The sequence below is a fragment of the Myiozetetes cayanensis genome, unplaced genomic scaffold (assembly GCF_022539395.1).
Source record: "Myiozetetes cayanensis isolate MyiCay16 unplaced genomic scaffold, myiCay2020 scf6-25, whole genome shotgun sequence".
Taxonomy (NCBI): Eukaryota; Metazoa; Chordata; class Aves; order Passeriformes; family Tyrannidae; genus Myiozetetes; species Myiozetetes cayanensis.
The window spans coordinates 23,897,271-23,924,046 of record NW_026087853.1 but is presented as its reverse complement, the minus strand read 5'-3'; the positions used below and the strand labels follow the sequence as shown (position 1 = coordinate 23,924,046).

Genomic DNA, 26,776 nt, shown 5'->3' with positions numbered 1-26,776 from the left:
ACCTGATGTGTATTTGCCTTAATGAGTCAGTCACAGTTTGTACTGCGAACATGTAGTTTATAAACAGAGACATCCTTGCAGTTTACTAAGCACAGTTGATTCAGGCTGTGTCATGACATTTAGTTAATCCTTTCCTCCAGATGTATCTAATTACATAAATCCTTACCCAGCACAATGACATTTGGTACTCCCTGTCCTCTGCTGTTGTAACTCTCCATAGTGCCCTCACCTTTCACCTTGTAGAGGTCAAGAGAGGGAATTTCCACACACTAGTTTTCCATTTCTCTTACTAAATAAACTGTTACATAATTCTTAAATGGATTTTTTCCTGTTTATCACGATTTTCTGCAGAAGTGTTCTTTGGAAGTGAGAGGGAATCCCAGTGCAAGCAGGATGTCCAGGTTCTAGATATCTCACTTTGGTTGCAGGAGGGGAGTGAAGAGACTACAATGAGCTCTGCTCAGGTACCCCTAGACTGTGAAGGACCAGGGAGGAAGGTGTGAGAGAGCATGATCAGCAAGAACAATTCAAAGAGTACTTTGCTATTTCTAATTTATATTGAGTTTGGTATATCATAAATTAACTATGCACCCAGCTCCTTTTTTAGCTGTGGGACTCATCTGGTGTTAGATGTAACTGAATATGCGTTTCAAATGTGTGTTGGATCAAAGCTAACGAACAATTCCTTTCTTCAAACAGTTTGGCAGTTGGAGTCAGCTTTACCCTAACTTTACCCTCTCTAAAATCTCTATATTAAACTCAGACATCTAAAAGATTGGTAAAATGGTTCCAGATTGAGTTCCTTAAGGCTGACAATGCACAAAGGAATAGTTTTTGCTCTTGGCGGGTAGTTCAAAGTGGTTACTCCTAAACTTAATCAGCACTTCTATAAATGGACTACATAAGTTCATGTAATTCCCATGTAAATTGCAGTAGGCCTGTACAACAGCTGAGGAAGCCAGATCCTTGCTGTTCCACTCCTCCCCCATCCCAGTCTGATGGCAGCAGCTGGCATGCCTCCCCTTCCAGATCTCTGGCCTGAAGCAGCAGTAAGCTTCTGCCAGGAAAGGCACCACACCTGCCCTCCTGCACCTCTCACAGGCTGCCACAAAAAGCCAGCCTGTGACTGCTGTTATTGGGTGTGATCTGTGACAGGTACAGGGGACACGACATGTTTTGCATCTATTTCTTGTCTCTTCCAGGGGAAGAGCAGCAGACTTGTTGAGTGGAACTGCTCTCTGAATTGGAGAAGGGTTCTTGGACTGAGTGAATTCTGTGATCACAACTAGCATAAAATTAAGGCATTTTGGTTTTCCATATGTTAAATATTTTTAAAATAATATTTATCAGGAAGATTATAAGTTTAAAACTATTATTATAGTTTTAGTTATTCTAGTGGTTCTGTAGTAGTTATTCCTGGACTCCTGCCTACTTTAACAGTATAGAAAAGATAGAGGTTGCAGTCTTGAAAGGAAAGCTGGGACTAAAAAAAAATTTCATCAAGATAGGGAAGAAAACCAGGATGTAGGATATTTGTCTACAAGAAACCTGTAAATGGTCATTTTAAATTTTTGAAAAAAGCTCAGCTTTGACCACAGAAATAAAGAACCTTGGTGAATTCCACTTTGTAAATTCAGCTCAGAACCATTGTTTTGGTATGTACTTTATTCGCATTTTCAAGGCTTATTTTCTAAGTAAAAAAGATAAAACGTCAAGGCAAAAAGACCCTAACTCTTTAAATGAAGGCAAAGTTAAAAAAAAAAAAAAGAAAAAGAAAAAAACCCCAGGGCATCTATGGCCCATCATTCTCTTGGATTAATAACCCAAATCAATTTTGAAACATAATTTTTTTTCTTCAAAATCTCTACTCAATTGCCTATAAATCCTCTATGATGAAATAAGGAGGTAGAAAGTATTGCAGCTTGTAGTGTTTGAGAAAAATAGTGAATAAAACTTTCTCTCCTGAGTCCTACTTACTAAAAATCTTTGGTGGCATGAAACACCAAGAAATTAACACCTCTGCATACATATGAAGTTGATAAATACACATATTAATATGCTCAGGTTCTCATGTGTAATCCTTATGAGTCTTCATGTCTGTTCCTAACAGTGCAACATGCCTGGAAGATCATCTGCACAGTTATTGAGACAGTGATACTTTATACAAAATATTAGCTCTATTGTGTGAGCTGTCATGCAAAACTAGCAGTTATTAATAAATTTGACCCCCAAAAAATCATGCATGGAAAAGAATGTTTTTCTTCTCTGACTCCTTTGGCAGCATCTGTGATTTGTTCAAGTCTGTAAATGTAGCAAGAATTAAGTAGTTCCATGAGTCATTCTCTGTTTAGAATCAATACATCCAACAGAGGTCTTATTTGTCATACTGTGACAGTTCATCAATTCTTCCCCCTACCAACTCTGGTCTTACCACTCAACAAAGCAGTGAGACGTGTGTGTGTTCATTTGCTCTCAGCCTTTTCCATCTCTTTTTTTTTTTTTCCCTGTCTCCTACTGCTGGTTCCAGTTTGCATTTCCATGATAACGAAACATTTGTCCTGTTGCTCAAGACTGGAGACATTTTTATGTTTGCAACATGTTTCATTTTTTAGGCTTGTACGTTCATTTCCTGTAGGTATTGCACAAATCATAAAGATGAAGATATTTGATGTTTTTACTGAAAATCACCTTTAGCCTCTGTGTAACATGATCTTAGAAGAGAAAGAAGCTTAAGCACTAAGGGGTACCCTTGAAACTTCACCTGTTTTTAGTGTTGGAGATGCGTGACTGGAACATTCATCATTTCATTCATATCTCATCAGTCAGTTTCTGGGGTTCCTTGGATATCTCAGCAGGAGAACTAAGTCAAGTTCTTTTCCAAAGACACATCTCAGAGATTGATACCGATCTGCTGAAATTTTCCCCCTCCCCTCCTACATTCTAAAATAGAATAGATCAGGCTCAAAAATTTTGGTTACCAGATGCAGAAGAGCAAGGCTGTTAAGCTTCTTAGAAGAACTGAAGGAGTCTAGACTCATTTGCCTGTGAAACCTAGAGGAAAGGCCTGGCCTGCAACTTCTCTCCCTGCTATTCTTCTGAAACCTGACAGTTTTTGCCTAAAAAGGAAATAAAAGGGCATTTAATATATTCAGCTTTGTATACCAATACACAGTAAGTGAATATGTGTTGGACATCAGTGTGTCAGAGGTCCTGGAAGTACTCCTACAAGTGTTTGGCATGTGTGCTTCCATTGAGGAAACACATAGTTGATCACACCTTGAGCCACCAAGTCTGGCTCCAGCTTGCTTTACTGCTTCTGCAGCACTGGGAGGGGAGGCTAAGAGATGGATAGGACTTCTTAAGAAGGAAAGCAAAAAGTCAGACTGGCTACCTGTGAATACAGGGAAACTTTCTCACAACTTTTACATTCCCCACATTGTGAAATGGAGGAGAGAAGCTGGCAGGATTCCCTGACTAAATGCCTCAACAGTCAAGTGTAAGGAACTAATTTTTGTTTCAGAGGTTTCCACTGTGATTTTGCATTTCCGGGTGAGAAGAATAGAGAAGCAGAAATTGATCAAGTTAAAAAAATCTTGACTATCAGACATGTTGACAACTCCTCCCTGTTGATTTCTCCCAGAGTCAGATTATTTCTGCTGTTGCTTCCCCTCACTATTTGCAACCTTTGTTTCTGGCTATAAAAATAAATAAAGCCCATATGATTAAATTAATGATCTCTGTTGGTTTCCATCTAGTGTTTATGATTTCTACCTTTGTATTTGGTGATAATAGCTAATCAAAATTTAGTGTAAGTACGGGAGCATCCAAGCACCAAGCATATCTTTTTTTATGAGGGAATTTGCATCATGTCTTTCATAACAAGAATTCTTCTAATCACTAGGAATATAAGTTTGAAATTCAGCAGATCAAAGTGAAACTGCCTTAATGATTCATGTCCCAGTGAACTTGGTAACTGAAGCAACAGGTTGTTTGTTGTATGTTGTAGAGAAGTCCTGCTAAAATCTCGATGATGAAGTCAAATGAAGGTATCTTCTGAACTGGATGAGTTTCAGACTTGCTGTTTTCATTTCTCCCTTAGAAACACAAGATGAGTTTTCTTTGGGCAGCTTGACTGATTCATGTAATCATGGAATTGCTGTCAGTGTGGCAATAAGAGATGTGCTGGGCCTCCAAACTGGAAGCCTGGTCTTTAGGGAACTTAACTGCTTCTTTAGAAGTGATTCTCATATGAAAAGTCTCCATAGTAGTGAGAGGCTCTGGGAAGCAGGCCAAAAAATGTGAAGGTTGGGTTACTATAGGCCAGTTCTCTGTAAGAATAAATATCTGATTTGAATATAAGAAATGCCGGCTTTAGCGTCATCTTAAAGGCAGCATGGATAATCCTCTGAACAATGATTGCCTTCATACATGCACATCTGGATTTATATATTTGAAAAGCAATCAATTTGGAGTTCACGCTTGGCTTTTAAATCTGATATGCTATTTTAGTAAAAGTAGGAAAGAAAACGTATTTGGAAGCTGTGTTATCTGAAAGAGAAAAAGTACAATATAACAAAAGCCTAAAGTCCATTGGGATTTATTTATGAAGTCACGAAAGCCTAAATTTTTGAACAGTAGGTTATTTCTAGGGATTTCAGCATATTGATATGGTTTAATGATCCAGCGATCCATTAAACTGCATTTGTTGTTTTTTCTCTAGTTGCATTCTACTTGCAGAGTAGAAGAGACATTTATATTTAAGTAATGAAATATATTTAAATTGAGGTTATTAAATTATTACAACCTGCAATTAAGTTTAAAACCAAAGGTAATTTTATTTTTTTTTAATCTAGACTCATAGAAAATCAAGTACAATTGTCCACAGCTTTTAATCTAAATCTCTTCATAAACTGATTGTTTCATGTTGTCTGGAACATGGAAATAGGAAGTCGTGTTTGAATCTAGGAGACCCATTACATGAGAATTAAAAGTCCATGCTGGGAACCACGATCATGCTGGCAGTATTCTTGTTTAAAATCAATTCACAAGAATTCCTGTTTCAAACTGAACTTAAAAAAATGGTAAGAACTCTTTATCCAAAATTTTATCCATTGCCCATTACAGGTGACCTTTTGTATGAAACACTTCTCAATGCAAACCTCACCTTTTTCCAGTATTGATTTTGTACATCAGATGCAGAGATGACAGGGAAGAAGCCGTCTCTATCTTCTACTTACTTTGTTTAAGGGTACATTTGTGCATTTCCTCCAAACAAGGAAGGGGAAAGGAGGCAGGGCAAGGCAAAAAAATCTCCAAATCAAAATCAAATAGTCCTCAGAGTAATTCAGACTTATGCCTTTATCTGTGGTGTGAATCTAAAATAGATCAAATTAGATTAAACTAATGTGTTTACTTGTGCTAATATAAAGAGGAGATTTCATTCAAATATCTGTCAGTCCTCTGTGGGCTGCTACCAGAACCGTGCCATTAAGCTATTATTGTACATCCTGGGACTTGTAAACGGTTTTGTTGCTTGATATCATGTGAGGAACAGGTGTGATGTAGTAATAACACCAGTACCAAGAACGTAATAAGAAAGCTGTGACTACCTTTAGTGCCGCTGGTCTTCAAATTTTCAGGAAAAAAACCAAACCCACACTGACTTCTAGGACAGGCAATGCACGTCTGCATGGGTTCTTCCTTTCTCAGATCGAATGAACTCTAGGAGACATGGGGATTTTTTGGCCCTGACCCAAGCTGAAATAAACTGCAGAGGAGGGTCCTGAGTTGTAGGATCACCTGAAAATGAGCCTCATGTCTGCTGGGTCAGCTCAGATGCACACCACGCTAGATTAGCAGAACATCAGTCTTGTGTATAAGGTCATTCCTTCTCCATGTGTAAAGCAGTAGAACTTTTCTTGGTACTTGCAGATGCCCTCTAAACTCTTTTCCTTATTTGCTCCTTAACCTGATATCCCTTCTTTGTATTTTTCTAAATGACAAGGAGTGAACTGAAAATTTAAAATTTTATATAGGTATTTAATTATTAGTAGCCGTGGTACTGACTGTTATACAATAGAAATCTTCACTCCTATACTCTAAGAAAGATGCCAACCTCAAGATCTTAAAAACTAGTAATTGAAAAACATTAGATGAAAAAACAATCTTATAAAGCATGATTTGTGTTGGTGTTCTCCTTTTTCTGTGCATCTCCACAAAATAAGTGTTCATATTTTCTATTCTATAAATATTTCCTAAATATGATCCCCTCCACAAATTACATTTTTAATCTCTTTGAATGCTTAATCTCTGTTATTGTACTTAATGCCCTGTCTCATAGATAAGGAATGTTTTTCTTCTTGAAAAATTATCCATTTACATATTTTGTGCTAATTTTTACATGTATTTACTGATTCTTTCCACCCAGAAATACTAGTTTGTGATGTGGTTTCTGCCCGATTTATTATTCACTATTCAGTTCTTTAATGATCTGAATAGTTTCACAGTTCTGGCTGGAAATATACACTGAAGTTACAGTGAGTCAGGTGAATCAGAAGCTAAAGAGGTTGTCAGAATTATGTTGACATAATATACTCTGTTTTCCAACCAATCTAATTAAGTATTAACTCCTAATTTCTCCAAATATTTTCTACCATTTCCAGCTGCTGCATTGTCCTATCCTTGTACAATGTTTCCTGTAGTGACTGTTAAAACTGTACCTGTACTTCTGTGATATTGATGATACCTCTTAGAAAAATGAGGAAGTATTAGTGTTTATATCTGTCCTTATCATTGTCCAGCACTTACCCGTTTATGTGGTCGCTTCTATGCTTGACAAAAAGAAAACAGTGAGTTGGCAGTAGTATTTCTTCTGTCTCTAATATTTTGAATCTTTCTGAGTCTTGAGTTTGTAGGAAGACTTCCTGACATGGCTCTGTGAGCAAGCTGTGTACAGGGTGTTCCGTAAGCTCTAACAGCAGTTAAAAGCCAGTTCAGTTCCACAGCTTCTGTGGAGTTGTTCCTGCCTTATGTGTGTGGAAGGATCAATCTTTCTGATGCCTTCTCTTCTTGTTTATTTCCTAATCATGTGATATTTGGGTAAACTAGGTAGGGATTACACTATACACTGAAAAAAGAAAAAAGTAGAAGTATGATGCAGGTGTTTGTTAGAGCTGGAATCTGAGCTTCTACATTCACTGCAAGTTTAAGAAAAGTACAGTGGAATACCTATTCCTTGAATACTACCTGTACCACTACCTGATTGATTAATTGATTGATTGATATATAGGAGTTTTCTTCCACCACAGCCCTAAGCTGCCACACATTTGAGTAAATAAAATGAAGTTGTAGTAAGAAGGTTGCAAGCAAATAGTCATAGAGCAGAACCAGACAGTCTTAATGATGCTGATTTCCCCTGCTCCTTATTAGGAGTAGTCACCCTGGGCTTGCCTAGTGTTAATGTCACTGTGCTGCTTTCCTCATCCAAAGTCATGTACATGGATATCCCTGTAAAACATTTCAGTGTACTGTTTAAATCCATTTATGTGTAATGGCCCTAAGTCTCGGTAGTTAGAGGAAGTGTCTTAAATAAAAGAATTGGAGGGTTTTGACATTTTCACTTTGCATTGATATGTATGTATCTTCATAATCATGCCTTGAAGTGTGAAAATCTCTTAACTTTCCACTGAATGGGCATTCCCAAATGGGCTTTCAGAAATTCAGATGCTATAGGTTAGGGATTTCTTTTTTTATCAACCCACTCACTCTCATTTCCACAAGCCCATTCAGTCTGTCAGCCTAACCAACATAACGTAACCACTAATATGACACAGAGTTTTAACCCTTTGCTATCTGATAAATTTGGTAAACAAAATACTTCTGAAACTGTAGTTCTGTCTTGTACCTAAGCACTGTGCTTTGATCTTGAGTGCTCCAGGATTTGTTAGCTGGGTATCTGCATCTTTTCTGAGGAAATGGTCAAAGAAGGGAAAGATACAACATAATTCCTCAAATGTGCTGGCTGGTATAGTCATATACAGATACCTGGAAACTGTAATTCTGAGTCCCTAAAGGTTTCAGCTTTAAAAAAATAGATCCTTTTATGGAAAAGGGAGAGTTGGGGGTGGTTCTTATTTGGCTTCTGTTGTCCAAGCTGTTCTGATGGTCATATTTTCATATTCTCAAGCTTATTTCTCTTGATAACAGGAAAAAAAATTACTAAGTAGACAAAATTTTTCATATAACCAGTTGTTCCCAGGAGATTGAACCTTTAGACAAATGCCAAATGTAATCTGTAATTACTTTGTAGTAGCTGACAATATTCTTTGCCAGATGGCTGTATCTTATCTTCCGAGTTAAAGTACTTCAGATGAAACAGTGGCCTGCCCACTGTCCAGCTATTGAGTATTGCAGACTGCTATCAAAAAACTTACATTAAATGCATCAAAGTAAATTATATCTTATGGATTTTAGCTATTGTGGGGGGCTTTCTGACCTTCACTGCCTAGGATCTCCAGGCATAGATACTGCCAGCAGTGTTACTCGTAGTAAAATGGCACTAGTCTGCAATGCTGCTCGATCAAAACTAATGACTGCATTAAGAAAAATAGTACTGTCTCACATCTCACTTCAGTTGTTATACTCTGCATCAGATTTTTCCTGGTTTTGTAGGAACAGTGAGTTACTTAGCATGGTAAGCCTTGATCCAGCTGAGACAGTTGAACCTCTGCCTCATGGTACTGGCAGTGCAAGGTGTAGTGGTATATGAAAGTCCCCTGAATTTTCTCCAGCCTGGTATATACCAGTTATGTTCTTAGTGGTATTAAACAGATTCCCTCCTTGGTACCTCCTTGATGGAAGCCTTGATGCACTGTCAGCATGGGATATGTAGGTCTGATCTGACCACACAGCTGCTCCTTCATCTCAGACCTTTGTACTTTAGTTTGCCTGTGCTGATTTTTGTACTGTTGAAGAAGAACATTTTATATGTTTCCTTTCATAGTAACCAAATTTTTCCTCTTTCTGACCTTCAGAGAAATCACAGCTCATTTCAGTAGTGTTTGTTAATGTATTTATATGTGTTAAGAGCTGCAAAATGTATTTATATGTGTTAAGAGCTGTTACTGGAACGGTTGTTTTTGAAGGTATATAGAAGTTTTGAAGGTAACCTCTGTATAGTAATCTGTAGCAAGCAGCTGGAAAATAGTACTAATGAGAAACAGAAGAAATGCAGTGTGAAAATTATAAGTATTTGCTGCATGTTGTATTCTAATTCTTTTTTTCAACTGCAAGCCATCAATATACTGATGTGTTTCCTTTGTTATTGTGTCATTCTACCTGGATGATAAGTCTGTTGACCTCTGAGCATAGAAATAGTCTTTATTTTAAAGATTTTGTGGAACTATCAAGTTTATTAAACCATGGTGTGTGGCTGCAGAAGCAAAGGTTTAATGTACTTTGAATAGCATCATGCCTGTGACTTCTGTAACAGTGGTCTCCCCCGCTGCTGCAGCACCTTTTCCTCAAAGAACAAAAGTACCGTCTGGGACTTTTTGAACCCACAGATTGGAGATGGGGAAAACACTTAGTATCAGACTAGGTCAGTCACACTGTGCAGACATCTGCGTAGAAGAGTTGTGAGAGCTTCAATATTGGTATCTTTTAAACTGTCAGTTTCAGTCTTACAAAGACAATTTCAGTCCTGCATCACGTTATTTCCTATCTATGGAAAGGATCAGTCAAGCTTGTGCTTTCATTTTCATAACACCCCATCACCTCTGCCTCCACTGCCACCAGGAGATCCTGCTCACATTTTGGATTTTCGGTGCTTAAATATAACTTCTGACCCACACTATGAAAATCTTAAGACTGACACAGCTGCGTTTAGTTCACAAATGTTCTTGTCTAATGGCTAGCTTTTTACATGGTTTCTAAAATTAAAAATGGTAAGGGAAGCTCCCTTATGTCCTTAAGTCTTTGTATACAGCTGCTACAAGAATAGTAGAAAAGTAAAAGTATCAGTGTAATGGCAAAGACGGATTTGGAGTGAAAGACGGCAAATCCTGAAGCTGTGACTTCAGCCGGGGCTGTTATGCTATTTACAGTCAGTGGCTCTGATAGGTAAAGTTGCACATCTGAAGCCTATACAAAAATAAGTAAAACCTCATTTTCATTTTTATGTAACTTGCTTCCTCAAGAATATAAAGGGTATGTATGTGTAATATTGGTGCAGTGAAGCGATGTGCAGTGATCTGTAACTGTTGAAGAAACAGCAGTGCAGGTAGAAAGAATTCAAGAGTGAGAACACAGGGTAGTAATTATAGGTGGAAATGCAAAGGGAACACTTCAGGTTTTACATGTTTCTTTTCCTACATTTGTATAATTACAGATAGACAGGATCACGTAGCTGTTCTCTGTGGTGTGGAGGGTTGATACTGATAACCCTTTTTATTACTTCACCAATCTCCAGGTTTCGGTACAAACTAGTAGGTTTTCAGGAGATGTCTGGATAAAATAGAATCCACGGAAGCTGCCCCATATGTATGGTCAAGATTTTGGTATTTATTCTTTGTTACAAGAAAGAAGATGCGTAAGAGGAGAGAGAAAAGTATACAGTGGTATCAACTATGTAGAAAAAATATCTTAGAGAAGATCAGAAAAAGACGGATATCTCTGCCCTTTTACATAACTTAAGAAAGAAGGACATTCAGAAAATTCAAACTCATGAAAGGAAATGTTTTACTTCCAGTCCACAATTAAAATAGAAAATGTTCAGTTTTAATTAACAGAGAAAGAGTAAGCTGCTAGGACTGGGCTGTAGTTGATTGTGAATTGGACGTTTCCCAGTTGCTGCCCTAGCAGAATGTTGCTTTGGATTTCAGATTCACCCTTTCTCTTCCATCTTTATTCCTACATAATTGCTGAGTCAACATCAAAGGGTCTGCTTGCATTTAAATCAACATTACATTTTTTGTAAGTGATTGAGAAAGAAAATGGTATTGTAGCTGATTAACAAAACTTTTGGATTGAGAAACTTGACTGGCACTGCAGTAACGTACAAAATTCAGCTTCCAAAAATGCGGTTAGGCAACCGAAGAATATTTGTTTGTCTCTGTATATCTTGAATTGTTGTAAGAGTCAGAAAAAAATTGTCTGTTTTTTGTAATCTTTACTATAAAATTTAGCAATTCCCCACCTGTCCATATCTTCTTTAGTCATCATTTCCAGAGTTCTTGGCATTGTTAATTTAATACCATACTAAGTTAATTATTGTCACTACTCATTTTTCCTTCTTTTATTTGTGGTTAATCTTTATTCATCTGAAGTCCATGATGATGAAAATAATTACTATTCAAAAGCAGAGACATTTGAAAAGTATGAGCAGTAATGGTCACACTAAAAGGTTTGTGAGATACAAGATCTGACAAAGTAGCTGAGATCTTCTAAAAGTGACAATCCATTCTGAAAAGTCAGACAGCAGAAAGCTAGTGTCTCCTCCACCTTAGGATCCCACTCCTACCTCTCCATCTTTCATGTCATATACACACTTTAATTCTCTGTTTAAACTATGTATATATTTCTTTGGTCTCTGCGTGCATCTCACCATGATTCTGTTGATTCTCCTAGGAAATACCACTTCACTGACTGTCAGTTAATTAGTTGTTGTGCCCTTCAGGAATAAGACAGAGCAGGATATGACTGTAATTAGACTATATATTAGAAAATACCTATTTCAAAACCTTTTTTTTCCTGCATGGCGCTCTGCTGTGAAGGGTAAAGAGCTTTCCCTCCCTATATGCATAGAAGAAATTTGTTACTGTCTTACCAAACCTGAAATTAATTTACACAGTTTTGGTTTGTATCTTGTTGTTCTTTGAGGTGGCCAATAGAATAAAAAATGGGTTGCTCTTCAAGCTTGTTTGAAATTTGAAACTTTATCTAGAGTTCATAATATAGCAGAATGTAATGTCAGAAGCTATTTACAAACATATTACTTCTACATTCAGAACTGTTTCAGAGATTATCCTGAGCAGGTTGCACCTTCAGTTGAAATCAAATAGAGTTGTAATTAAAGATATCTCGATCACTGGCATAATAGCGGGGTACCATGAATACAGGAAAATATAAATTGTGCTATTGCTTCTGTATCTGACCTGAATATATTTACAGTTACCCTTCTTTATTCTCCACACTAGCCAGGATTCAAGAGAGTTCATTAGCTTGGATGCAGTCCATGGAGTATTGCTGTAGTTACTTTTGACCTGAAAGTAATATGTCTGCATTCACCCAGTGTTGCACTTGTGCCAAGTCGTCCAGGCAGTGGGAACACTGGGCTGTGCTGGTGTCTTGGTACACATTTAATACCAGTCAGTTTGGACCTGGCTGCAAAAGCATCTTCAGCTTCTGAATACAAACTTAATCTGCAAGCAGCAGTGCTATATTTAGGCATCACCTCATCTGGCAGACTGAGGCTACTGTGCCATCCTCAATCTATATTAAATCAACTTGGGTATCTGCTCTTGTGGTTTAGTTTTCCTGCTCAATCAATAATCTACCTTTGATTAATAGAGTTGACTGTGAAGTCAAAAGTAAAAGCTAACATCTAAAAATGAACTGCAAATTTTAATGAATTGTGGTAGAGAGTTAAGACATCTCTAGTGAATGCGTCAAGAGAAGATAAATCAATTTTAGGTGTGGACTCAATGTAGACAGGTTAAAACACGTTAAACATTGTGTGATTGATGTCATTGATGTGTGAAGTGCTGTCACCAGTAGAGTTTTGCATGATGATGTGTTACATCAATCTAAGTAGTCCTATTGTAACACAGGATACAAGTACTCCCAACAATATTGTTTCTGCAGTGTTGCAGAGGGGTTTAATTCCTAAGAATTAGCTCTTGCCTGTCTAAAAGGCAGAAAGTAAACCAGGCTGATTAATCTTAAGTGACTGTGACTCATCCACTACCTGCTTTCCCTTGCCTTCTAAGGAGCTACTCACTTGCTAGTCAGGGGCAGATAATCTGTAGGGGGATCAAGAAATGTGTATGCTGTCCCTGCATTTGAGTAAAGAGGACTTTGAAAGTAATTTATACTGTGTCATCAGTAGTAATGTAGAGAACATAAGAAACATTTGTATTTGGTGCTGTGGTAATGGTATTGAATCTGCTTTGGTGAAATTACCAGGCTCAGTGAGAAAGTCCAGCCTTTCTTTGCAAGCAGCACACTCACCTTCCCTGAGTAACTGGCTGTGCTTTGGGAAAAACCTCCAGCTTCCCATTGTGTCTGTCCTGTGTGTGGGAATTAAGTACACAGGGGTTTTCTGAGCTTCTTTTCTTGGTCTACAATATGGGAAACCAAAAGGGAACCAAAAATTATGAAACTCTTAAATCAAATAAACACGGTGAGGTGGGAATTTATTCATAGAATCATAGAATATCCTGATTTGGAAGGGACCCACAAGAGTCATCAAAGTCTAACTTCTGGTGCTTTGCAGGACACTCCAAGAATCACACCTTGTTGCCTGAGACCATTGTCCAAATGCTTCTCAACTCTGTCTGGCTTGGTGCTGTGACCACTTCCTGGGAAGCTTGTTCCCGTGCCCAATGACCCTCAGGGTGAAGAAGCTTTTCTTAATATTCAGCCTAAACCTCCTCTGACTCAGATTTGTGCCATTCCCTGGGGTCCTGTCACTGTTCACCACAGAGAAGAGACCAGTGCCTCTGAGGAAGCTGTAGACTGCAGTGAGGTCTCCCCTCATCTCCTCTTCTCCAGGCTGAACAGACCAAGTGACCTCAGCCTGTTCCCATACGGCTTCCCCTCAAGGCCCATCTTCATTGCCCTCCTTTGAATGCTCTCTAAGAGCTTAATATCTTTCTTATATTGTGGCACCCAAAACTGCACACTGGGACGCATGATGAGGCAACATCAGTAAAGTGGGACAGTCACCTTTTCCAACTGGCTTCAGTTTCTTGCTTTAGATTGGAGCAAACACTCATGCTCAGTGCCACCTGACACTGTAGTTATCGCAGCTCTGAACTTGTGGTCTGCTTTGGGATTTCCTCTGCAGTTTCACAGCTAGAGTGTTGGGTGGAAGGCAGCAGCAAAAACAGGTGAAAATAGCAATAACAGAGCAGTTTGTTGCTGTTACTAGGAGATAATCTGATTGTAGATACGTTTTGCTGTTAAATGGCAGTTAGTGAAACCAAATGTTTAGGCAATGTCAAACATGATTTATTAATAAAAAATCTAATTTAAATATTTTTGGGTGATTACTTCTTCATGCTCTACATGGATACAGGTGAGTCACCTTTTGCTGAATCATTGAATGGTGTGCCTCCCAGCAGCAGTGTTTACGGGTTTCCCATATGACAAGTGGGAAACTCCCGGTATTATCTAAGGAAAAAGGCTGTCTTACAGCAAGCTGACCTTTGAAACTGGGAACACATGGCACAGCATGATCAGAATGGGTGACTGGCAGTGAAGCCTTAGGAAATCTGTATCCTGCTATGCTCATAGTTCCTGGTATGAGGTGGAGTAATTAATCTATCTTCCCTGTGCTCCATTATGCAGTCGTGAAATGGAGATGTCATTATGCATTCACTTCATAAGGCTATTGTGAAATTTAAAGGAAGATAATTAATCTTGCAGTGTGACAAGGATTCCCTGCTCTCCTACTTTAACTCCTATGTTTGATCACCTTGGGATTGTGCAGAATTGTGACTGCAAAACTATTTCCAGGAGTTTTTATAGAAGAGCTCCCTTCTGGTGAGAAACTCTTAATATTTATTCTCACCTAAAAAGTTGTTCTTCCAAGGTATAATTGATTTTTAAAATGTGAAACTACCAGTTATAGCATTTTCAGTTGTTTCATTTCATATTTGCAAAGCTCAGGCTTTTTACATGGTATGAGGAGTTCAACATCAGCATGATCCTGTGGAGTATGTGTTCTCTGTCCTACAGCTCTGCTTCCCCACTTCTTTTCACTTCAACTCCTCTGATCCAGAAATTCCTGCCCTGGTGTGTGAGCATAGTTGCAATTGTGCTGTAGTCTGGCTGACAGAATGGCCCAACAAATAGATTGTATCAGCACAACAGAAAAAAAAAAAAGGTGCATTGTGATATGAAGGCAGGAGCTTGTTGGTGGAGAGCAAATTTCATAAAATGGTATTGCAGAAACAAAAAAAAACTCATTTACTTGTGGGGAAAAAGCTCCTATCTATGGGAATGTCTCAAGGAAAGATAAATTGTATACACTCAGCCACAGTATCATACAAGTGTGCTAATTTTTCACTGATGCACAAAAGAACTACATGGCTACAACCTGGCTCCATCAGTGTCATTTGATAAGTGCTGTGAACACAAAATTAATGTAAGGAAAATGTTAAGGTTTAGGAGCAGCTTAAGAATGATATAATTAACCAAAGGCTGGGACAACACGGTAATAGTTTAAATGTAACTAATAAATGATGAAAGGAATTGCAAGTAGAATGTCATGAGCATGAGTTTCTTAAAGAGGGATCTAGTGATATTTGAAAATGATCAAAATGTCTGTGTAGCTCAGAAAGAAACTTGGATCCTGATGTGTCCTGTCAGAAGAAAAAAAAAAACTAAGACTGACTGCAGTGGTAGGTATCTATGTAATCCATTCTAGTGCCTTGTTGCATGGCCAGTGATTTGTGCAGTACAGTAGCCATTCACAACTTCTTGCTACTCTGCCTCAGCTACGTCTTGCCATATGAATTGAAGCAGCCAGTTAACCATGTCTATTTTCCCTTCAGTGCAAAATGGCATCTTCTAATTCTTGTTTTCGGAGAAAATGTGGATTTATATGCCTTGCTGTCCAAATTTGAAAGATACTCATTCATAATAGGCCAGTCTTTCACTAATTTTGTAATCCTTATTCTCAAGAAATTTATTATCCTAGGGAATTTGTATGCTTTATATTTTTTAATGTTTTATTCAGATTACCTTTGGAACAGATTGTCCAACTGAGCATCTGATGTTTGCTGCCTAAATAATGTGGGAACACTGAAAACATGCATCTACGTAGAGCTCACTGCATATAGCATATTTGCATTGTGTAGTGGCAGATAATAACTTTTAGATAATTTCTGGAGATACTAGATTAATGAAATACTCCTATCTTTTTAAATGAGAGATCACTATTGCTGCTTTTTATTAGCAGCATTATGTTCAGTTAGTTTCCTCTGTGACTAAAACAAGTGTTATTGTGTCTCATGTCTTCCTTTCTGGAGAAGCAGCCAGGCGTGGGAGTAAACACACTTAGGAAACCCCCTCATGTAAGTTCTGTGACTCCTTGTAGACCACCCCCGTTAAGTGCCCAAGCCTAAAATGACATAAAATTCTCTCTAGTGAAATTGTGTCAGATGATAAGGGGGTGTGCAGAACAAAATTATTTTTATCTTATGAAAGCAAAAGTAATTTCTATCGTCTTTGTTTTAGTTGTGTAAGGAAGTTAGTCTCTGTGGTACATAGAGGAGGAACAGTGCCTTGTTATGCAAGCAGAAGTTTCAAAATTTTTGATTCCTGTTAATTTTATTACAATTTAAGCCTGGTTTGAATTTTTCCATTACAAAACAGCAGCTATACTACACCAACCTCCCAATTTTCTCCCAGAAACACTTCACACTAGAGAACCTCATATGCTAATAATATGTAGGACAAGAAAGTCCACATAACTAACAGGTACAAAGTGCCACTATTTATAACTTCCAGAAAGAAAGACTTAAGGGAGCTGGATCCAAGACAGATAAGTCTTTTATAATCTTGGGAATAGCCCCCACTGACCAGTTTGTATTTGTAAATGCAGCTGCTGTTGTGTTGAACCCTAAGTGTAACTAAAAGGTGTTCCTATTCTTTTATTGGGGGTAAACTCTAGCAGTTCAAACACTGTCAATTCCTTATTGACTTGCAATACTGCTAGTGCAGATATGTTCCTGAGAACTCTTTTTACTCATAATCTGCTTTTAGGACTTGTTTCTTATGTTGTACCGTCAGGATGATCTTGCTGTCAAGTTTTTTTTATTTTAGATTATGTGGAATCAGTTCCTGAAGTGTTCTTTGAAAACCATTTTAATTTTTTTTCCACTTCACTTTCTGCTAACCTTCTCTTAATGTAGCAAAACATTAGGCAAAAAGAAACAATATTTTCACTTGGAATTTTTAAGGGGTTACCTGAGTTACTCGTGGTTGATATTTGTTCAGTGTTGACTTCCGTACATGAAAATGTGTGTGGACGCAGTAGGTACATTCCTACTTTTATTAGCTTTAGTGAACTCAGATTAACCAACGTAATTCACCTTTGGTATTTGTATCCAACTATTTGCAGGACTGGGGTAATGCATAAGAACCAGAAAATAAAAGTGTCTGTAAACAAGTAAAATTGATGAAGTAGTTTTTACTGCCCAGATGAGACATTCAAAAAAGAAATGTCAGTATTGAAAACCTGAATATTTAATAATATGTGACATAGATAAGAAGATACGTTATTACATATTATACTTACTATGAAAGCCTTTCAGTAACATAAAAATGGTGGCTTTTGTTTCTGTCTTTCAATTCTGTGTTCCACGAGGAATTCTGAAACTTTTCTTCAAAAACAAGGGCATGCACCAGAGAGAGTGCCGTTTTTATTTTTACCTGCCATTTTGTGGACAGAAATTGCTGCATTTGGTCTTTTCCTGCTCACATTATGTTTTGTTTGTTTTAACCAGGGAAAAGTAGATCATAGGCACGCACAGCCAATATCCAGTGTGATCTCCAGGAAGCAGGAGGTCAGTTCCGATAGGTACTGTTAGGCTCTCGTGCTTTGCATTAGCACCGAGCCCCTGTGTCTCTATGAAAACAGAGCCCTTGGATTCTCAGAGTCAGTGTTGGCAACAGCAGTTTATAGGTCAACAGTTAAAATGAATGTAGAAAGAGTTCTGGCCTCCTCTCCTAGATCCTTAGATCCAGATTCATGACATACTTAATTTGAGCCATCTGCAAGTCCTTTGCTGTGAGGGGAAATCCTACACTCCCTGTCTTCACCACCTCCAGTGATGTGTTCCCATCAGTCATTGAGCCATGAACTCAAGTCTGTCTGTTGGGTTGCTGCAAGCTCAAAAAAAATGTCTTTTGTTGGATCAGTGAGCTCACGGGTAGTTGTGACGTTTTTAGATGTGACACAACAGGAGTAGTGAGAATGTGTAGCCTGAGAGAGGACTGAGTGGGCCACCCCTTTCCCCTGCTATTTGCAGGCAGATGAAACTAAATGCCTTGTAAAATTGTGCACAAGCGTTAGAAGGATTCTTTCTAGCCCCTGAGTCAAAAGCTAATGATTACCAAATAATGATAAGGATGACAAATAGGAGGAAAGGGGGGGAAAAGGCAATTGGAGTTATTGCAGGGAGAAAAAGTAACAAGGAAGAGGGAAGTAGCGAGAAAAGCAGGCAGAAGGATTAAAGAAAAGTGAGGAGATTGTATGCTGACAAATAGTGTTAGCAAATGCATGTAAAAATTAGGAAACACTTTTCCGTAGTGGTTGAGGATACTGTCTTTGGTTTTCAAATACGATGGATGCTTCAGTCTTAAGAAACAATTCTTCTGCCTTTCTGGGCAGAAGTGAAATCGCTTTGTGAGCAGTCCACAGGAATAAACCTGGATGCTGAAAGCCATAATCTTTATGGTCCCTGAGCTGAATCTGGGTGAAGCAGGGAGGGAAAGCCCCAGGCACAAGTGGCTGTCCTGAGAATCATTTTTTGCGGAACAGGCACAGCCCTAAGAGGCTGGTGAATAGTCCTTCTGAAGTGAGTTTACCGCTTCAGGATGTTGGTTCATAAGTGGGCGGCTAGTCTGGATGTGGCTTTCATAAAGCCTTAATCCTGAGGTCACGGGTTTTGCTGCACTGCCGCTCGCTTGTTCCCCACAGGGCAGCCTGCACCCCTGTAGTCTCCAATTCCGCCAGCAGGTGGGGATGGAGAGGCGGTGTGTCTTGAGGCTCTCACACGACAAACACCTCGGTGCTTCATTTACTACAGCAGATATTACTTAAATCCCAGTGTTATTCAGTTCCCTCAGCTCACTCGGAATTTCTGATATCTCCATACGCATCTTCCCAAGTTCATTCATGTAGTTCAAGCTGCAAGAGCTGGAAAAGGTTTATAATAGTAATGTATTTTCTGTGTGGTTGAGAGCAGCTTCCTACAATTAATTGGTTTGTTGTTTCTTTTCTTCTTTGTCATTAGGGAGTTAATTTAGTTATCTTTTTACTTTGTACCTGAGGGTAGTCCAGAAGTTCCTCTAGTTGAGACTCACATGTGAAAGTGTTTCCAGTTGGTCTGTTTTTACAGCTAAGAAAATCTTTGGTTTTGCTTTGTTTTTGGCAGCTGCGTGATGCTGTTGACTGCCTGGCGAAAGACAACGTCCGGTTGCTTGTGCTGGGCCGCAAACATATGCTGCTTAACTCTTCGAATTGGAAAAGAGAGGTTATGAAGGAGATGCAGGCTAAGGCAGACTTCTTCTTTGCTGAAAATATGTAAGTTGAAGAAAATGGCTCAATGTAATGGAGAACAACACCTGACTTATGTGGATTTTGCTGTAGTTTTTAGTACTATTTCTAGTATCTTAATCTCTCTGTGTGTGTGAAAGAGAAATACATCCCTTGCTATACTTGCTTAAAATATCAATACATATTAAAAGTTGCATTGTGAAGAATTTTATCACTTGGAATCATGTGATAAAACCTTACAGCTGTAAGGTTTATTAGGATTTATGGCTATTAAAACCACTGCCAAGAACACAGTGCCCTGAACTTGCAGAATTTCTGATAGCATCAGTGTGCAGTTGTGGTCTGCTGCTGTTTGTGGGTATACTGATGAGTTTTAGCAGTTCTGTTCCACATAGCTCTGTATTGTTAAACTTTGTGGCAAAAGATTATGTTATTATATTATCAGATTGTGATAAGAGGGAAAATTGCTCTGTGTGCCAGTCCAATTTGTAGTGTACTCCATCTTTAGATGCCCTGTGGTAAAGCAGTTTTTTATTTTACCAGGGAACTGGAGTAGTGATGGGAATTTTCACTGTTGCTGATGAATAAATCTTGGATCATGTGAATCATTTCCTGCGACCACTTACTGTTTTGTGAATGACGCTTGTCTTTTCCACTTGTTTTGTTAAGCTCTGAAGACGATGCCTTCTTGTTATATGCCACTCTCCGATCAGGGAAGCATTGCAAGTTCGTTACTAGGGACTTCCTCCGGGATCACAAGGCTTGTCTTTCTGACAGTCTGACGCGTCATCTGTTCCGTAAGTGGCAGCGTGGACATCAGATAATGTTAACCGCTTCTGGAGATGGAAGGCGTTTAAAGTTTTTGGTAAGTTTTCTGCTGCAGTCAGAAAACACACACAGCATGTTCAGTGAAGATACACAATTTCAAACTCTGGAAGTCAGAGTAGTCTTACTGGAGTCTAAGAAATGGATTTGTACCAATGAGATCAAAACTCCCATGTTTACTTAAAATTCTCTGTATTCACAAAGCATGCCACAAACAATAAAACTGTCAGAAAGCTAAGAAATTCTGCCTAAATGTTTAAAATATAAATGTAAATACAAGTTTGTGTATACACATGTTTCCAGTGCTGCAAACTCAGTAAACATTACTGGCACTCAGTAAAACCTGAGTGCCAGGGTTTTAATTTATTTTAAATTTTGAAATGCCTTATTTTCCTCTGTAGTACTATTATAAAACATCATGCTTCTAATTGTACAATAGAATTTTATTCATCTTTATTTTAAAGAAGCAGGAAAATACAGGTATTTCAATATTCACTGTAATATTAACTTAACATATGTATAAAATTTCATGAGGAAAAGCCCAGAACAGTCAGGTTTATAGTCAGTATTCAGCTGCAGAAATTGCAGTCTTCCAAGAATAATATCATGTTACTGCAGAATACTACTGGTATTGTCTAGGAGACATGTATGCTTGTGAGCCAGTACATTAAGAGGAGTGCAGTTGTTTTATGATTTTTCTAGGGCAAAATTCATTATGTGGCATTCTCTATGCAGTTTTTTTGTTATCTGGACTGTTCTGCATTGTTATTGCCTACTTAAAGGAATACTGCACCTGTGCAGATTCATTTTCTGCCTTCTCTGGTTGAAATTGTAAGATAACATTCGTAATTACAAACAGAGATACAGACTTGTAAGAATGACAGCCTTTCATTCAGTGTTGCCATACATACATTTCATTTATGGAACCAAGTAATGAATGTAGGGTTACCTGAGTAACACAGCTTTAGCTGTGAAACACCCTGTTTCTTTCTTTTCTACAAAGGGACTAGTAATTTTCACATCTTAATTCCCATACAAGTGATTTGGATGATTGGTATTCCCAGTCATAGCTGTCTTCTAGGTTATTCTGAAAGCTGCCAAGAAAAGTAGACTTCCAAGACTATACATACAGAGTGATAGTATATCCTGACAACCGTAATTGCCAACCAGTAATGTTTCTTTTGTATTTGTGTTACATATGTTGAATTAGTACACCTGTAACATAATAGACTTGAAAAACTGTTTATTATATTTGTTTGACTTGTTCTGAAAGTGCTAGTGATAAATCCTTTTCTTATGTTTCCTTGGGACAGTGCAAGTCGGTTCTGTAAAGAGATACACTGGAAGAACAAATACAAGATGCCATTAATGTCATTAAATCCTATCAGTTCAAGCCTATAAACTCCACATCCAGAGTTAATTCCCATGCGATTTCATTTAACTGAATGGAAAAACAGTAATTTTGCTGTTTCTGGAAATTTGAGTGCGTTATGCTCAAATCATTATTATCTGGTGCTGATTGAAGACAGAATTTGAACCATATATAATGACTCCTAGACCACAAAATACTAACAGATATTTTAGTTTTTCCTCAAGTACTAAAATTTAGAATTTGTTTGCTATAAGGAAATAAAATGAGAGTTGTTAAAAGAGATGAAACTGTGGAGATTTCTAAGGTAAGCATTGGAAGTCATAAATACCTGTAATTGGTATTTTAGTAACATATTGTAAAAAGTCTAAAAGCAATGTTTTTCTCTGTCTTTTCCCAACAGCCACCTTTCCAATATGACTGTGTGGTGCAGACTACAGGTGATACATGGCATATCCCCTATAAAGATGTTTTTGAGGAAAAATATTCATATGAAGTACCAAGAAAATGGCTCTGCATTCAACAGAAATAATGAAGAATGTAATTGCACAAGCTGAAGTTGCCTTTTTTTTCTAGTAATCACTGATGACTAGCAGAACTCAGCAGGACAATTATGTGATCAATATGTGAGGCCTGTAACTAAGGAAAATTCAGTGACTGCCTTTTGTCAAAATCATTCCTGCAGTAAATCTTTTAACATCAGTGGTGGTCTAGCGGGGATGAATTTGGTCCACTATTTCCATCTTTACAGGCAATTTCTGTCATTTGAATTAAAACTTGATTTTTCGTCTTGGATTTTCAGTTTGGGGGTTTTTTACCTTTTTCTTTTTTTTTTTTCTCATCCTTTTTATCTACAGTGAAATACATAAACTCTGTACTCCAAAGAAATTAAGCAGGATTTGCAAACTACCTTCAAAGTTTGTGGGGCTGACCTTACAACAGTGTTGCACAGTGTCTGCCTCTAATAAATAAAGCTAAGCGGGCAAATGGTATGTTTACCTCTTGCCAGGCACACATTAGACCTAATATTTCCTCACACTAATTAGAATTCATTTGACCACATAGAATGCAAAAGATTTGTCACAGCAACATGTATTAATATTTTATTTGGAAGAATAAGGAAACAACCAGTGAAATATTTTGTGGCTCTTTCACACTCTCAAATTTGCTGCTTCTGACAGGATTTCGTGTCACTGCATTAGTTTGCATAAGGGAATGCACGGATTTTTTAAATGAAAGTTGATAACTAGAAATTCTTAAAGGCAATTATATGACAAAACTGATTTTTGTAGAGACATTTCTATAAAACTTATCCCAAGTTATAAAGCAAGAAAAACAGTATAAATTACAAGAGAAGTGTTCTAAGTTATTATTTTTAAGTGTATGTATGGTAAACATGTTTGTTTATTGCACTTAAAACTTTAATGCAAGCCTTCTTCTCCCCAAAACATAGAAATGCCACATAAATCTCAGATGAAATATCATGTTTTTGTCACATTTGTCTTGCACACTCAAAAATCCTCTGAAACTGAGATGTTCTTTTTGTATAGTACTTGCATTTCTGAGCTCTTGCAGTGCCCCATGACAAACTCCCTTAGGATTCTTAGCATTCTAACACTTGCTGTACTTCTAGTATTGGCTTGTAAACCAGCAGGTGTGATTTCCATATAGTCACGTCCTTCAGATTCTATGCAGAGAGTGTAGAGGAGCTGGGTGCCTACTAAGGTAACATAGAACCTTAGTTTTGATTTCATTATTGCTAGTGTTCCTCACAGTCACCTTTTCTTGCAGAATACGACAGCTCCTATGGATCCTCCAGGAAAAGCAGAGAGATTGGATCTACTTCTCTCATTCCTCAATATTTTTGTCAGAAGATTGTTTTTACAATTCTGTAAGTCAGAGAACTGCCACATTTTGAAAGTGCAAATTCTGCTTTAAACTAAGTATCTGCTCCTGTACAGGACCACTTAGCAGCTGCTACTCTGTACGAGGCTCCCTTACTCTCTGTATGAAATTCCACAGCAGCATAAGCTGGTGTGAATCAGTGCTGTCACAGTCCTCATTTGGTACTAGCTCTGAAGCAATTTAGAGCTGGGTTGTCTGAATGCAAACCCCTTACAAAATTTGCTCTGGCTAGGTCTAAATCGGCCTTGTTGCACTGAACTAGCACCAGAGCACAAGTGCTCGTACCTATGTGGGAGTGGGGCTGAAACATCAGGCTGCAGAAGGTGGGTCCCAGAAACTGGACCTTACGGTTATCCATTTCATTGCCAGGCATGTTCATCTGTTGCAATTTGTGTTTTACCTCACCCTGATCATTAACAGACATGCGTAAGATCAACATCTAACTGGAATACATGCATCTTCTACTTCCTTTTGGCTGAGGACAGGTCCCTAATCAGTCATTTGGGTTTTACCTCAGAAAGTGTTCTTACAGAAATATCGTAAGGCCTTCTAAATAAGAACACTTTCTAAATACACAGTATTAATGTACTTAGGAGACAGTGGAAAAGAATCTGGAATTTACAACTGGAAGGTGTTACAACATAAGTGTCAGATTTGTGCCTTTTTGTTTTCCAGTATTTGCTGCTAATACACTTCTTTGTAGATCTTTACAGGGAATTAATGACTGCCTCTCTAGAACCAAAGAAGAAACATTAGTGATGAACCTACAGACTTTTTTATTTGTATGCTACCTCTTATATAGAGGCACACGGTCTCCAGAGGCTCAGTTCTGAGATTATTTATTTGTATGTTATTTAAGACATTTATGAAATAACATTTGTGTTGCTGTAAGTCTTCAAATTTCTGATTACTGAAACAGGGCATTTCAGGATAACAATGAATATGAGGATTTTCTTCTTGAGTATGTGGAGGGAATTCTGAGGGCTTCATTGGCAATAAATGTGAGCGCCAAACCAAAGCATACCAACATCTACCAGCAGATCTATTTGACATCTCCTGCTGTTTATACAGTGGTACAGTAAAAATTCAAGGTAGTTTATATTAGAGAGGTGGTTCGTGCTGAATGCCAGAGAGGCGAGTCTTGAGAACAGTGCAGGAATTGTTACCCCCAGAAGGACGCTGACTGCCATATGCTAGCACACAGAGTGGGGAGAACAGGAATCAGAAGGAATGAGCCCTTAGCTTTGTGTGCTGCATGCCATGGAGATAGAGACACGTTGGCAGGATAGAGTTGAGGAAGACTGAACTGATTCAGCCTGTTCTCCTGCTCTTTTGTGAATGACTTCATCTCCAAGATCACCCACATACTGCTAATACATTAAAAAGATGTCAGTGAAATCAGTCTTCCTCAGGATCCAGCAACATGGAATTTGACTCTCGTATGGCTGATCAGAGGTGATGAACAGTAAACCAAAACCACGTGATTGCTCTTCTGAAACAATGATGTACTTTGGAATCTGACAAAATTGCTGTGTAGATGGAGCAAACTTCTGGAAGCTGCATCCTGAAAGTATCATAACTTCCACTCCATCATGTACATGGTATTGAGCAACTGTTACTCTTCTCTGGTCTAATTCAAATATGAAATCTTTGATTCCTTACTTTTTGGCCAGTCAGGCTGAATGTTTGATACTTACTTCCATTTTCCCATGCCCTTTTTCTTAAGGGAAAAAAAATCAGACATTAAACTCTAGTGTTAAAGAATGGTAGAGCTTTGTACATGGAAGAATTGTGAGAGTAGGGATCATCATCTTGGAGAAACAGTGTTCTCTGGAGACACAGAGGTCGTAAGAATCATTAGTGTTCTGGAGGAGATGCCTAGGGAATGGTTGCTTGCTGTGTCTTCCAGTACAAAAGTGGCATCAAATGGTACTGGTAGACAGAAGGTTCTGATGAAATTGTAAGTTTTAGACAAAACCACACAATGTGTTGTTACACTGAGCAGCTCTTTGCCACGGCATGTCATGCATTCAAGAAGTTCACGTGAGTTCAAGGGGAGACCAGCAAGTTCATGAAAGGGAACCAGCAAGGGTTACTAAATAACCAGACACTATCCCTGCCTTGGGAAGTCCCTCCAGATGGTTGGAGACTGGGAGAGGATTGTATCATTAAAGGCGTGCTCTGTAGTCCTAATACTTTTCCTTGTGCATCCCCTTTTGGCCACAATTGGAGACACAGTTATTGGGCCAGACTCGTGTCTGACGCAGCAGACACAGTTGTACATTTTCATGTTGTGTTCCAGTGCTTGCATCTCACCTTTAAACGTTTCATGTCTGCCCACAAAGTGTCTCCCTAAAGAAAGGGACAAACTCTGGATCTTGTAATATGTAGTAAGACATTTTCCCTTCCCATGGCATTAATAAGCTAAGAAAAGTATTCTGAAAAATTTGAGAGTGCAGACTTATTGTGTAGTATGCACAAAATGCACTTGTGATCTGCTTTTTGAACTAAGAGCAAGCTCATCTAATATTAATTTTACAGTGGAAGTGTGGATACCAAAACACAGCTTGTCCATCTCTTAATAACCAACTTTTAAAAATATGCCTTCCCACAGAGTGTGGGGGAAATCCAACATGATGAAAGGCAAAAAAGAGCATACATTCACGAGTTTAAATTTGGGGAATTTCCCTTTGTACTGGACACCGATAAAAAGTATTTCACATTATAACGCAGCTGCAGGAACAATTACTTATATTATGAGTACCTTAAGCATGTTTTTTGAGGTATTTGCTTTAAAATTATACTCATTAAAGAGAGGCCGTGGAATTATTTACTTTGGAAAATTAGGAGGGGTTTTGTTTTCCTGGCTGGCTGGTGATGCTTTTATGCCGTTTTCCGCCGTTTCCGTGCACATTCCCTAAGGCACGTCCGACGGGATTTTGGGTTTCCATGAGTCAGTAACCACCCGGTCAGCCCGGCAGCCCAGGGTTTTCCCCGCCCCGCACTGCCCCTCCCCCCGCGCTGCAGCGGCCCTGCTGCAGTGACTCTGCATTTCGCTCGCGACGCGCGTGACATATCGCGACAGAGCGGCGCGCGGCGGCCGGGAGGCGCGAGCATGCGCAGCGCCGCGGGTGCAGAATGACGGTGCGCGAGCGGCGCCCGCCTCGGCG

At 38.5% G+C, this 26,776-nt stretch overlaps 1 protein-coding gene across 3 annotated transcripts in view; it reads left to right on the top strand.

Moving 5' to 3' along the window:
- Nucleotides 1-26,776, top strand: part of PRORP (protein only RNase P catalytic subunit) — a 59,530-nt gene that overhangs the window by 28,554 nt on the left and 4,200 nt on the right. For 2 of the 3 annotated variants that reach the window (XM_050335764.1, XM_050335763.1), the window contains exons 6-8: nt 19,386-19,534; nt 20,177-20,372; nt 22,105-22,496. In XM_050335764.1, the coding sequence (XP_050191721.1) occupies nt 19,386-19,534; nt 20,177-20,372; nt 22,105-22,233 (474 nt within the window). In that variant the 3' untranslated portion in view covers nt 22,234-22,496. Of the gene's footprint in view, nt 1-19,385; nt 19,535-20,176; nt 20,373-22,104; nt 22,497-23,492; nt 23,593-26,776 lie in introns of those variants that run through there. The other variant, XR_007631461.1, reaches the window with a different exon arrangement.